Source organism: Phacochoerus africanus, chromosome 8 (genome assembly GCF_016906955.1).
Source record: "Phacochoerus africanus isolate WHEZ1 chromosome 8, ROS_Pafr_v1, whole genome shotgun sequence".
Classification (NCBI taxonomy): domain Eukaryota; kingdom Metazoa; phylum Chordata; class Mammalia; order Artiodactyla; family Suidae; genus Phacochoerus; species Phacochoerus africanus.
This window is the reverse complement of record NC_062551.1, coordinates 59,584,605-59,598,284: the sequence shown is the minus strand read 5'-3', so window position 1 is coordinate 59,598,284 and position 13,680 is coordinate 59,584,605. Positions and strand designations below refer to the sequence as shown.

The following is a 13,680-nucleotide window of genomic DNA, read 5'->3' as shown; positions in this document are numbered from 1 at the left end:
GAAATGAATCTGACTATATCCATGAGATGCAGGTTTTATCCCTGGCCTCGCTCAGTGGGTTTAGGATCTGGCATTGCCGTGAGCTGTAGTGTAGGTCAAGGATGTGGCTAGGATCTGGTGTTGCTATGGCTGTGGTGTAGGCTGGCAGCTATAGCCCCTAGATTCAACCCCTAGCCTGGGAACTTCCATATGCTGAAAGTGCAGCCCTAAAAAGAAAGCCAAAAAAAGTGTTTTTGAGGGGGGTTTTTTTTGTGTGTATGGCATGAGGCAATATTCTAACCTCATTGTTTTATATGTCCCTGTCTAAATTTCCCAGCACCCTTTGTGGAAGAGACTGTATTTTATCTATTGTGTATTCCTTCCTCCTTTGTAGTAGCTTAACTGACCATGGGCACATGGGTGAATTTCTGGGCTCTGTACTCTGCTCCATTGACATATGTGTCTGTTCTTGTGGCAGTAACATACCATATTGATGACTGTAATTTTATACTATAGTCTAAAGTCTGGGAGGGTTATACCACAAGCTTTACCATTTTTCTAAAGATTTGCTTTTGCAATTTGGGGTACTTTATGTTCCCATAAAATTTAAGAATCATGTGTTCTGGTTCTGTGAAAAGTATCAGAGGTATTTTATAAAAACTTTATTAAATTTTAGATTGCATATGGTAGAATGACCATTTTAATAACAGTAATTCTTCCCATCCAAGAGCTTCAGATATTTTTCATTCCTTTGACTCATCTTCAGTTTCCTTCATCAATATTTTCTAGTTTTTAGCATTCCTGTTGTGGCTCAGTGGTAACAAACCCAACCAGTATCCATGAGGACATAAGTTCTGTCCCTTGCCTTGCTCAGTGGGTTAAGGATCCGGCTGCCGTGAGCTGTAGTGTATGTCACAGATACAACTAGGATCTGGCATTGCTGTGGCTGTGGTGTAGACTGGCAGCTGCAGCTCTGATTTGACACCTAGTCTGGGAACTTCCATATGCCATGGGTGCGGCCCTAAAAAGACATCAATATTCTAGTTTTCAAAGTCTAATTCTATCACTTCCTGGTTAGGATTATTCCCAGGTATTTTATTTGATGGGATTTTAAGTGGGATTTTTTTTACTCTCTTTCTGATAGTTTGTTATTAGTGTATAGAAACACAACAGAAGCCTATGCATTAATCTTGTATCCTACGATCTGCTGAACTCATATTAGTTTGGGGTGGAAACTTTACAGTTATCAATACAGAGTATCATGTCTTCTGCAAATAGTGACAGTGTAACTACTTTCCACCCATTTAGATGCCCTTTATTTCTTTTTCTTGTCCAATTGCTATGGCTAGGACTTTTTGTGCCATGTTAAATAGAGTAGCAAAAATGAGCATCTTTGTCTTTTTCCCGAATTTAGAGGGAATAATTGAAGCTTTTCATTGTTGTGTATTATGCTGAGTGTGAGTTTTAAATGAATGACCTCTATTCTGACATTCACTCTTTACCCACTTAGAGGAGAGTTTTATCAGGAATGAATGTCGAATTTTGTAAAATGCTTTTTCCGCCTCTATGTAGACAATTTTTATCTTTCTCTATAAAATTAGGAAATTCTCAAGGAGATTATTTATGTTGTCTTTTACTCTTCATGTCTGCAAATCTGAGTGTGCATCTGACACTCACAACACCTTTCAATATGGATAAGCCTCCCTCTAAGGTGCTCAGTACTTGTGCATGGCTGATGGACACCATATCTGACCGTTCTATCATGGTATACACCCTCTCAACACCTAAATTAAACCCAGAGGATGAATTGTGTCCTTCTTTCCAAACAGCATTTTAAAAATCAGAAGGTTATGGCTATGAGTCATTTATATTTGCACTTATATCTTCATTAGGTAGTAATAATGATTACAAATCACTATGCAAGTAAAAATAAAAGTGACCCGGGGATGTAAATTGGTACAAACATTATGGAGAACAGTATGTCTTTCCTCAGAAAACTAAATGTAGAACTGCCATATGATCCAGAAATCCCACTCCCAGGCATATACCCAGACAAAACTACAATTCAGAAAAATACATGCAACCCTATTTTCACAGCAGCATTATTGACAACAGCCAAGACATGGAAACAACTTAATTGTCCATCAACAGGTGACTGGATTAAGAAGGTGTGGTACATCTCTACAATGGGATTTTACTCAGCCATAAAAAAGATCAAAATAATGTCATTTGCAGCAACATGGATGGAACTAGACATTCTCATACTAAGTGAAGTAAGTCAGAAAGAGAGACATATACCATATGATATCATCACTTATATGTGGAATCTAAAGTATGGCACAAATGAACCTACCTACAGAAAAGAAAACTCATGGACATGGAGAACAGACTCATGGTTGCCAAGGGGGAGGAGGAAGGAGTGGGATGGACTGGGAGTTTAGGGTTAGAAGATACAAACTATTTTACATTTAGAATGGATGAACAATGAGGTCCTACTGTACAGCACAGGGAACTATATCCAACCTCTTGGGATAAAACATGATAGGAGATAGTATGAGAAAAAGAATGTGTATATATATATATGTGTGTATGTATGTATGACTGGGTCACTTTTCTGTATAGCAGAATTTGATACAACATTGAAAACCAATTATGCTTTAATTTTTTAAAAATGAGATTTAAAAAGATTTGGTTATTCAAATCATAAAAAGTGACCCGGGGAGTAGTATCCACTCATGTCATGGAAATTCCAATATCATGCACATTTTTCCCATAGAGGACTTATGGCTGAACACATAAAAGAAACAAGTAAATGTTCGATCTGCCTGACCTATCTTGAAAATCCCATGTACCTGAAATGTGGCTACATCTGCTGCTTCAAATGCCTCAATTCCCTGCAGAAGGAGCCTGATGGGGAGGGTTTGTTGTGCCCCAACTGCTCTGTCATCTCACAAAAGAAGGATCTCATAGGTGCTCGCAAGCTTGGAGAGCTGGTTTCAAAGGTTAAGGACTTAGAGCCCCACCTGACAGAGGTTCTCCGGATGAACCCGAGGATACGGAAGCTCCAAGGTAAGACACTTGTACAACCTGCCCACAACCCAAAAAGCACCCTGGGGAAAAAAGCGTATTTTCAAAAGCTCTCCACTCAAAAGGGGCATTCGCTGAATTCTGACACCTGAAATTTTTATTCCTTCTAAGCCACAGTTGTTGGCATCTCTAAGTATAGATACATACGAAGTATAGACATGTACTATCTATAGGCTTTAGCAAAGGTCCTATTTAGACCGTGCCCTTGGTCAGTGCTTTCCAGTATTAGATACATTGGAAATTTTCCAGTGTCCACTGGTAGCTACTGATCACCAGACAGATGGCAGTTACCACAGGTAGACATCAGAGTTGGATATACTGGAGGAAATGCAATGTATTATCAGAAGAAAATATACCTGACTGGGTTTTTTAATTTTACTGGAGTATAGTTGACTTATAATGTTGTGTTAGTTTGTACATCAAAGTGAATCAGTGGTTATGTATATAATACACATGTAAAATCTGCATTATTTTTCAGATTCTTTTCCCATATAGAGTACTGAGTCAATTTCCTTGAGCCATACAGTAGGTCCTTGGTATATATATATATATACAATGAACTCTTCCTAGGCCATAAAAAAAGGATAAAGTGGAGTTCCCGTCGTGGCTCAGTGGTTAACAAATCCAACTAGGAACCATGAGGTTGCGGGTTCGATCCCTGGCCTTGCTCAGTGGGCTAAGGATCTGGCATTTCCATGACTGTGGTGTAGGTCACAGATGTGGCTCAGATCCCATGTTGCTGTGGCTGTGGCGTAGGTCAGTGGCTACAGCTCCAATTAGACTCCTAGCCTGGGAACCTCCATATGCTGCAGATGCAGCCCTAGAAAAAGGCAAAAAGACAAAAAGAATGAAATAATGCCCTTTGCAGCAACGTGGCTAGACCTGATATTTTTAACCATGTGAAAAAATTTAAAAGACACGCAGGGCTCCCATTGTGTTTCTTTGGGCATCCCGGCACGACCATATGTTTTCTCAAACTTGGGTGTATCTAAATTGCCTGACAATCCAGTTTAAATGCAGATTCGCATTCTGGAGCCCTGGGCTGACCTGTGAATCTGGACTCCCGACATGGCTCTGGGGGCAGGGATGCTGCGACCACACTTTGAGTGACAGGACCCTGCACCCACTGAATCTGACCCCTTCTGGCAGGGAGACCCAGAGACAGGCACTGTTTAAAAGCCGCAGGCGATTCTGTGCACAGTCAGTGTGGACAGGAGAATTTTTTTTATAATGATATTTATTTTTCCATTATAGCTGATTGACAGTGTTCTGTCAATTTTCTATAGCACAGCGAGCTGACCCAGTCACACATACATGTATACGTTCTTTTTTCTCACATTATCATGCTCCATCACAAGTGACCAGACATAGTTCCCAGTGCTATACAGCAGGATCCCATTGCTAGTCCATTCCAAAGGCAATACTTTGCATCTATTAACCCCAAATTCCCAGTCGCTCCTACTCCCTCCCTCTCCCTCTTGACAACTCCAAGTCTGTTCTCCAAGTCCATGTTTTTCTTTTCTGTGGAAAGGTTCATTTGTGCCCTATATTAGATTCCAGATATAAGTGAAATGATGTGGTATTTGTCTTTTTCTTTCTGAATTACTTCACTTAGTATGAGAAACTCTAGTTCCATCCATGTTGGTGCAAATGACAATATTTTGTTCTTTTTTATGGCTGAGTAGTGTTCCATTGTGCATATATACCACATCTTCTTAATCCATTCATCTGTCAGTGGACATTTGGGTTGTTTCCATGTCTTGGCGATTGTGAATAGTGCTGCAATGTACATAGGGGTGTATGTGTCTTTTTCAAGGAAAGTTTTGTCCAGGTATATGCCCAAGAGTGTGATTGCGGGGTCACATGGTAGTTCTATGTCTAGTTTTCTAAGGTACCTCCATACTGTTTTCCATAGTGGTTGTACCAGCTTACATTCCCACCAACAGTGCAGGAGGGTTCCCTTTTCTCCACACCTCCTCCGGCATTTGTTATTTGTGGACTTATTCATGATGGCCATTCTGACTGGTGTGAGGTGGTGTCTCATGGTAGTTTTGACTTGCATTTCTCTAATAATCAGTGATGTTGAGCATTTCTTCATGTGGCTGTTGACCATCTGTATATTTTCTTTGGAGAAATATCTATTCAGGCCCACTTTTTCTTTTTTGGGGGTTTTTTGTTGTTGTTTTTTTGTTTGTTTGTTTGTTTTTGCTGTTGAGTTGTATAAGTTGTTTGTATATTTTAGAGATGAAGCCCTCGTCGGTTGCATCATTGAAACTATTTTCTCCCATTCTGTAAGTTGTCTTTGACAAGGAGAACTTTTAAAGCACAAGCCTCTCAGGCAAAGGATGGAAGAAGAGCCTATGGTTGTGACTGTAGGTTTCAGTGCCATTGACAAGTCTGGACCTGAGCATGGCAACATCTCATTTCCTCCCTGACCTGGAACTAAGATGCCTGACTTGGGCTCAGAACTCTGAGTTAAGGGGAATTATCAGAGCTCAGCTGCACATGTGATGTGTTAACTCAGCTTGCTAGGACCAACCTCCCAGGCTCCTTGGAGAGTGTCATGTCCTCATTCTCTCACCCAGTCCCTATCTTCTAGGATAGGTCCTGTAATCAGTGGGTGATGCCTTGCATGTGAATGGGAGGTCATGATTGTACTGTGACAGGCATTCCACCCAGCAGTTTCATTGGAAAAGTAAACAACTGCTTTGATTTCTGAGGAAGTTTTTTGGTTTTTGTTTTAGGGCCATAGTCGCAGCATATGGAAGTGCCTGGGCTAGGGGTCTCATCAGAGCTACACCTGCTGGCCTATGCCACAGCCACAGCAATGCCAGATCCAAGCCACATAACCCACTGAGTAAGGCCAGGGATCAAACCCGTAACCTCATGGTTCCTAGTTGGATTTGGCTCCACTGCACCATGATGGGCACGCCCCTGAGGAAGATTTGGATGGCGAAACCCATTGCAGAAACTTCATAAGCCTTCACAAGTTCTCTTCAATGGTCAAAACATCTGAACATCTCCCAAAGAGCCATGTTGGGAGGGAGCCAGTGAAGCCATTGGCCTTTGGTCCAGGGGGTTTGTTTCTGAGCCTCCTGGGGCTCCATCCACACAGGCACATTAGGACAAGCAGGTGTACACACCCATCCCCATACAGGGTTATTTGGAGATGTTACCAATACATGCAGCCCTCCTCCAGTTGACCAGACCCTCTCAGCACTGCCCCCCTTGAGTTGTGGTTCTAGGCTGCCGTGGGATCCCAGCACATCCTTACATCCAGAGGAATCCCTTTCTCTATCTTGATGCTGAGTTAGCCCATCCCATCCCAAGTGTCCTAGCATGTTGTCTTTATTTTTTTCATAACTCCAGAGAATGAAAAGGACTGAAATGCAATTGCCGATTCAATAACAGTAAATGAAGAAGGTAGATGCACAAAGAAGTAAAAACAGGAGTTCCTGTCATGGTGCAGTGGGAATGAGTCCAACTAGAAACCATGAGGGTTTGATCCCTGGCCTTGCTGCTCCGTGGGTTAAGGATCCGGCATTGCAATGAGCCATGGTGTAAGTCACAGACGTGGCTCAGATCTGGCATTGCTGTGGCTATGGTGTAGGCCAGCAGCTACAGCTCCGATTAGACCCCTAGTCTGGGAACCTCCATATGCCTCAGGCGTGGCCCTAAGAAAAAGACAAAAAAGACAAAAAAATAAAATACAATTATATATATATATATATATATATATATATATAATCAAATATATATATATATATATGTAATCAAATATATATATATAATCAAATTAGATGTTTCCACTGTGGTTCAGAGGGTTAACACAACATAGTGTCTCTGAGGATGCAGGTTTGATCCCTGGTCTCGCTCAGTTAGTTAAGGATCCGGTGTTGCCACAAGCTGTGGCATAGGTCACAGATGCAGCTCAGATCTGGAACTGCTATGGCTGGGTGTAGGCCAGCAGCTGCAGCTCCAATTCAGCCTCTAGCCTGAGAACTTACTATATATGCCATGGATGTGGCCCTAAAAATAATAATAATAATGATTATGAAATTAACGTAAAGAGAACCCCAAGATGAAGAAGAAGACTCGTTCCATTTAATCATTTGTCCTCTCCATAGACCTGGATCTCCTTGTAATCAGGAAAACATGCCCAAGAACCTAATGCTCAGGAAAGAACTATAGATGTAGAGACGTGAAAAGGAATGAAATGTTTGGGACTTTTCAGAAGTTGTGGATTGTGGTGCATGGTGTATGTACTTGCTTGTTTTTCTTTGCACAGTGGATGTGACCTTGGATGCGGATACAGCCAACAAGCAACTCATCATTTCCGAGGACCTGAAGACTGTTCATTGCGGGCTCTTGAAACAGAAGAAGGAGGCCTGTCCTGAGAGATTCAGTGACACACTTTGTGTCCTGGGCCTGCCTCGGTTCACCTCTGGCCGTCATTACTGGGAGGTGGACGTGGAGTCCAGCAGAGAGTGGGATGTGGGCGTGTGCAAAGAATCGGTGCATCGACAAGGCATGATTCAGCTGTCCCCAGATCGGGGCTTCTGGACGGTGAGCTTGAGAAGAGGACAATTCTACTCTGCAGGCACTGTGCCTTCCACCGTCCTCAGGGTGAACCCCCGGTTACACCGAGTAGGGATTTTCCTGGATCTGAATAGTAAGAGCATTTCCTTTTATCACATCAGTGATGGATCCCATATTTTCACCTTCACTAAACTTCCTACTGCAGAGCCACTGCGTCCATTTTTTTCTCCTGGAAGTGCAACTCAGGATGCTCAATGCTTCCTGAGAATCTGTCCTGTGGTGAATCTAGGCATTGATAGTCCTCCAGCAAATCCAGGGTCTGGCAAATGAAACTCTGATTACAGAAACAGTGATGGAAAATCTTTGCACAACATACGGCCGTGGATGGGAGATTTTCTGTTTGCTCCACAGACGATACCAAAAGGTATGGAATTATGGAACCACTCGTGAATCCAACACAAGTTACATCAGGGGAAAGGACATTTCCATAATGAATAAGCATTGTGGTTTCCTGCAGGACTTGTTTATTTCGGTTCCAATCATTATGTTCTTTCCTTCAGATCAATTCCTAAATGTCGTTATTTTCTATAAGTTTAACTTTGTGTATCATGAAGATTATAAACCAAATAAAGCTCATTTGTGACTCTGAGGATTAGTTTGCTTTTCTGTATATTATGGAAAAAAGATCTGTTTAAACAGTAAAAATCTGTGCATGTATTCTGTTTCATTCAACAACTGAAAAACACACATTCCTTTCAAGTGCATGCTGAACTCTCTGGGCCATTTTCCATTTCTAGTGGACTGCTGGTCATGCCAAGACCCTTTTACCCTAAGTGGACCCACCTGGCTGTGACAAAACCCTGGCAGAACCTGATAAGTTAAGCCAAGGGGGGAAATTCAACATCCCAGGCAGCCTGTGAAGCTGTGATGATTCAGAAATGAAGGCGTGGTCATTTCTCCAGCTTTTGTATAAAAATCAGGGTCAGTTTAATTCTCTCAGGGCAGAGTATTCAGCCAAGCCTTGGTAAGTGCACACACAGGACCTGGCACAAGGTTGGCCTCTGACAACACTTTCTGAGTTAGTAAATGACTCCATTCTGCAGACCTTGTCTCTCAAAGATGCCTTCTGGAGAACCCTGAGGCACGAATAAGAAACTGATGGACTCACCGCAAGTCCACTATGTTCTCCCGTGGCTGCCACGTGCCTCTGCTGACAGCTCAGCTCTGGAATGAGAGCCCCCCTGCAGGGGGGGGGGCTCTTACTAGAGGGGGTCCCTCTTCCCTCCTTACTCAGCATCTCACCTCCCCTCCTTAATCCAGTCAAAACTGGATTAATTCTGGAATAAGAGATCCAATTAAAGCTGGGAGGTTAATCACAAAAGAAAACAATGGATCCAGGCCATCATTTTATTTGTATTAAAATTGTTGCAATAACTGTCTAGGTCTCAGCTGGAGTTGCTTTTCCCTATGGGTGCCAGGTCAGCAACTGGGCTTTAGATACCTCTTGTTTGTCTGTCACTGCTCCACGCCATGTAAACACAGTGTATCCAGCCAGCCATTCTCCAGCAACCAAGCCAGCACAGGACATTGTGCTTATTTCCGTTTCTTCTCACCCAAATGACATCTCATATGTGGCCCCAGCCAATGAGATATTTTCCGTTTTTCTCTTCCTTTTTCTTTATTCTTTATCCTATAAAAGCCTCCTGCTTCTTCTGCCCTTTTTCATAGTTCTCCAAATAGGGACTGTCTCAGAAAATGTTTAAGCGTATCCCCAAAAATACTTCCTCTATTTTTAACAATATAGATGAAATATTATTTTATTATCATTCTGGGGGACAGGCTGGTGGTCCAAGGAGGGATTCAAGGAGAAAGATCCGTGTGTGTCTCAGAATAAATCCCAGCCTCCTCGCAGAGTCATAGGAACAGAAAGGAGACCTGAGGATTGTGAGGAGGGCAACACGGGGTCAAATAGACGACGGTCCAGATTAAGCAGACCCGAGACCACAAATAGCAAGTACTGTGGGACTTAAATTCATGGGAAAGACCAGCCCCCAGACCACAGGCTGATGATGGGTGTGAACAAACTTTGGAGCGGTTTGCACAAGTGAGAGCACAAAGGAAAATGCCCAGCGGGAAACAGAGTGAGGGGAGCCTCTGGCACACCTTTGAGTGTCTTTCCACCCCATTTAAGACTTTATTCTACACTTGGATTCTCCCACAGGGAACACAGAAAACTTTCCCTGCCCTCTGCTCAGCTGCTCACATAGACCTTCCCAGTAATTGCCAGCAACTGTCACTAATCACCAGATGTGGCTGAGGGGGATGAGCCCTGGGGATGAGATTTGCTCCTCACTGGAGACGCCCCAGCCTCTCCATGCAGACAGTGTCACCGACACTACAGATGACATGATAATAACGGTACCTCTGTAGGGAGAGTAGGTCCAGGGACCCTGTCCCTATAACTATGGCCCATCCTGATGGACAGGTCCCTGAGCAGAGCTCTGGAGCCACATCCAGGCAGGTGAGCGTATCCTTGTGTTCAATCTCAGGGCAGAAACAGGAGAGAAGGGCTGTCCAGCAGGAGAGGGACTCAGAGCTGTGCTGTTAGTACCACTGGGTGGGAGAGGTGCTGACCCTACCTTGTCCTGAGTGCCCATCCATGTCCTGGCTGGACACGTAGAGGGTGGGAATGTGGGGGGGGGGGTGTTTCTGAGGGGGGCCAGAGCCATGAGGTTCACTGCAAATCCCTGTGCACTGGAGCCCCTGAGAATGAGGGAAAGAGGAATGGGGCCCCTGTGGAATCCGTGCCAGTCTTGGGTGACCAGTTTGTTCATGACTATTTCTGTTCCCATGACAATGACTGGTCCACAGAACACGGGGAATAATCCGGACACCGAAGGGAAGTGGGTCTGCTCATCCTCAAGTCCCTTTGCAGGTACTGTCCTCCTGTGGCTCATCTCTGATGCCATGTTTCTCGGCCTCATGGTCTAGTCCAGCGGCTCCATGGTGCTTCTCTTGCACAGACACCACCAGAGGGTGCAGTGTATCCGCACTCCCACTGGCCACCACCCATGCCCCCCGAGACCAGAGCCACGCACTCCATCCCGGTGCTGGGGGTCACCTTTGTCATCTTCTCCATGCTTGACTCTATTTTTACTTTTTATATCGCTGCTGTATTGGATTTTCTTCTGTGGTTGCTACAGACCTCTAATGTCTTGACTTCATGTTTTCCCCGTGTTCACCCTTTCCTGATGCTCCTTAGGGACCCTAGAAGACCTGGAATCTGCTCCTAAGGTGTTAGAAACTAGGGTTAAGGTGCTAAATATGTCATTGATTGCCTCAGTAACAACCACAGTGTTTCTCTTCTGTATCTATTTACTCAGTGCCCATATTCGGTTGAAGTATAAGTAACATCTCCTATTACTTCTACAGCATTACAATTGGATATTTGCACACATTGCACATGATCACCCCAAGAAGTCTAGTTAACATGTATCCATCTCCATTCACAGTTACAAATATTTTTTTCTGATGATGAGAACTTTGAAGATTGACTCTCTTACAACCCTTCATTATGCAATACAGTATCATTAACTGTTGTCACCATCTGTGCATCATATACCCATGGCATGTATTTTATAACTGGAAGTTGGTACCCTTGAAGTTTGTACTCAGTAACAAATTTTTACATGACAGCCAATAAACTGAGAAGGTCAATTGAAGGCTGGCGCTGCCTCAGAAGGCCTGAACATTAATCCATGAAATTATCACCTTGCAAAAGATTCAAGCTACTATTGAGGATGTGAGTTTTCCCCTTGATCAGTGCCACCATCTGAAAGTAACCTCCTTTCTTCAGGAACATCAGAAGTGTTTTCACAAATTTTATCTTCACGCGGCTGTGGCTACTGCCTGATTTAGATTTGTGCATAATCCAATATTGTTCCAGATAAATGTTCCCCCCAAGTGGGTGACAATTTTATTTCACAGACGAAGATAAGAATCCTAGGGGATGGAGGTGTTTTTATATATCAGTATGTGTCCTTTTTTCACTCACGTATCTCAGTATACTATAGAGTTTTGGGGGGTTTTTTTGTGTTTTTTTTTTTTTTTTTTTTTTTTGCTTTTCAGAGCCGTTTGTGGTATATGGAGATTCCCAGGCCAGGAGTCAGAGCTGCAACTGCCAGCCACAGCCACAGCCACAGCCACAGCAACATTGGATCCGAGCCATGTCTGTGACCTACACCACCGCTCACCCCAACCCACGGAGTGAGGCCAGGGATCGAGCCCACATCCTCAGGGATACTAGTCAGGTTCACCACTGCTGAGCCACAATGGCAACTCCTGGTTTCTTCATCTAAAACCTGGGTTTTCTCTACGTGGTTGACCTCAGTAAACTTGATTGACTTGCTAGATGGGGTGACGTGAAGGAGAGAAGAGAGGTGGCCCTTTTCCTGTTTGTCATTTGAACCTTCAGTTTCCATCACTGAGGAAAGGAGACTTGGGTCTTATTTCTCTATTTGTCCTACCCGCTTATTTCTTTTTTGTTTTCTCGTTTGCCTTCTTTTGGGACAGTCTGGCGCCTCGAATACTCCATTTTGGAGATCAAGAGAGTTAAGATAAAAGTATTCTTATTGATGGTTCTAGCCATGATATACAGGTTCCAGGATATAGAGGTTCCAGTAGTATTATCTTGTAGTTAGAAGTACCGCTGAGCATTTCGCAGAGGACGTAAGAATCTTGCGATATGGTGATTCCGTGGATCACTTAACACTTTCCAGCTGTTCCAAAGACTTTTTTTAATCCAAAATTCTCACTCTTTTATTTCACTAGCCTGATATAAAACACACATGTGGAGGTATTTTAATGCATAAAATGATAGGTAAATGGAACGCACCAGCATTAATTTAAAGACTCTGGGGATCAGAGAACACAGGCACGGTAGTCTCCGAGCTTTCTCTCCTTTCCAGACAGAACGAGGGTACCCGTGCTTTTGAAGCAAATAACTTTGGGAGTAAGATGGAAAGAAATTTTATTTGTCTCTTAAAATATGATCATGCAATGGTCACGTGTGTTTTTTAATTTATTTTTATTAGGGTGTAGTTGATTGACAGTGTTGAGTCAATTTCTGCTGTGCAGCATAGTGACCCAGTCACATATATATATACATTCTTGTTCTCATATTACCTTCTGTCATGTTCTCTCCCAAGAGACTGGATATACTTCCCGGTGCTTTACAGAAGAACCTCATTGCTGATCCACTCTAAATGTCATAGTGGATCATAAATGTCATCTACTCACTTCAAACTCCCCATCTATCCCACTCCCTCCCCCTCCTCCTCGGCAGTCACAAGTCTGTCTCCAGATCTGTGAGTCTGTTTCTGTTCTGCAGATAAGTTCATTTCTGCCATATTTTAGATTCCACATAGAAGTGATATCATATGGTATTTGTCTTTCTCTTCCTGGTTGCAATTTCCAACCAGGAACGTGTGTTGCATTTAGTTTTCAGGACTTTTCCTTCTTATTCAAACCAAGCGGTTTCTGCTGTGTCCATTTCTGCTGTGAAAAAAAATATAATAATGGCATTCGCAGCAACATGGATGCAACGAGAGATTCTCATACTAAGTCAAGTCAGAAAGAGAAAGAGAAATACCATATGATATTGCTCCTATGTGGAATCTAAAATATGGCAGAAATAAGCCTATCTACAAAACAGAGACAGATCATGGACATGGAGAAGAGACTTGTGGTTGCCAAGGGGGAAAGGGAGGGAGTAGGATAGATGGGGAGTTTGGGGTGAGTAGATGCAAACTATTGTATTTTGAATGAATAAACATTGGCTGCTTTAATGATTATTTTGCCCCAGATTTGAGCTGTGGTAGATCAATACATCTCCCATAACTTAAAAAAAAAATTCTTTTTTTTTTTCTTGCTTTGTAGGGCCACACCCATGGCATGTGGAAGTTCCCAGGCTACAGTGCCAGCATACACCACAGCCACAGCAAATCAGGATCCAAGCTGTGTCTGTGACCTACACTGCAGCTCATGGCAATGCTGGATCCTTAACCCACGGAGCGA

At 43.1% G+C, this 13,680-nt stretch overlaps 1 protein-coding gene and 1 pseudogene across 1 annotated transcript; both read left to right on the top strand.

The window, feature by feature from the left end:
* The first annotated feature begins 2,762 nt into the window (after positions 1 to 2,762).
* On the top strand, positions 2,763 to 8,177 carry LOC125134457 (ret finger protein-like 4A). Its single transcript, XM_047793787.1, has 2 exons — positions 2,763 to 3,048; positions 7,355 to 8,177. Exons 1-2 carry the CDS (start codon positions 2,763 to 2,765, stop codon positions 7,933 to 7,935), a joined length of 867 nt encoding a protein of 288 aa, XP_047649743.1. The 3' UTR covers positions 7,936 to 8,177.
* A 2,212-nt stretch (positions 8,178 to 10,389) lies between these two features.
* LOC125133277 (vomeronasal type-1 receptor 3-like) lies at positions 10,390 to 10,898 on the top strand (annotated as a pseudogene).
* Positions 10,899 to 13,680: the final 2,782 nt, after the last annotated feature.

Coding starts and splice junctions, on each gene's coding strand:
- LOC125134457 (XM_047793787.1), top strand. CDS start 2,763: ATGGCTGAACACATAAAAGAAACAAGTAAATGTTCGATCTGCCTGACC. Junction 3,049..7,354: donor GAGGATACGGAAGCTCCAAG/GTAAGACACTTG, acceptor TTCTTTGCACAG/TGGATGTGACCTTGGATGCG.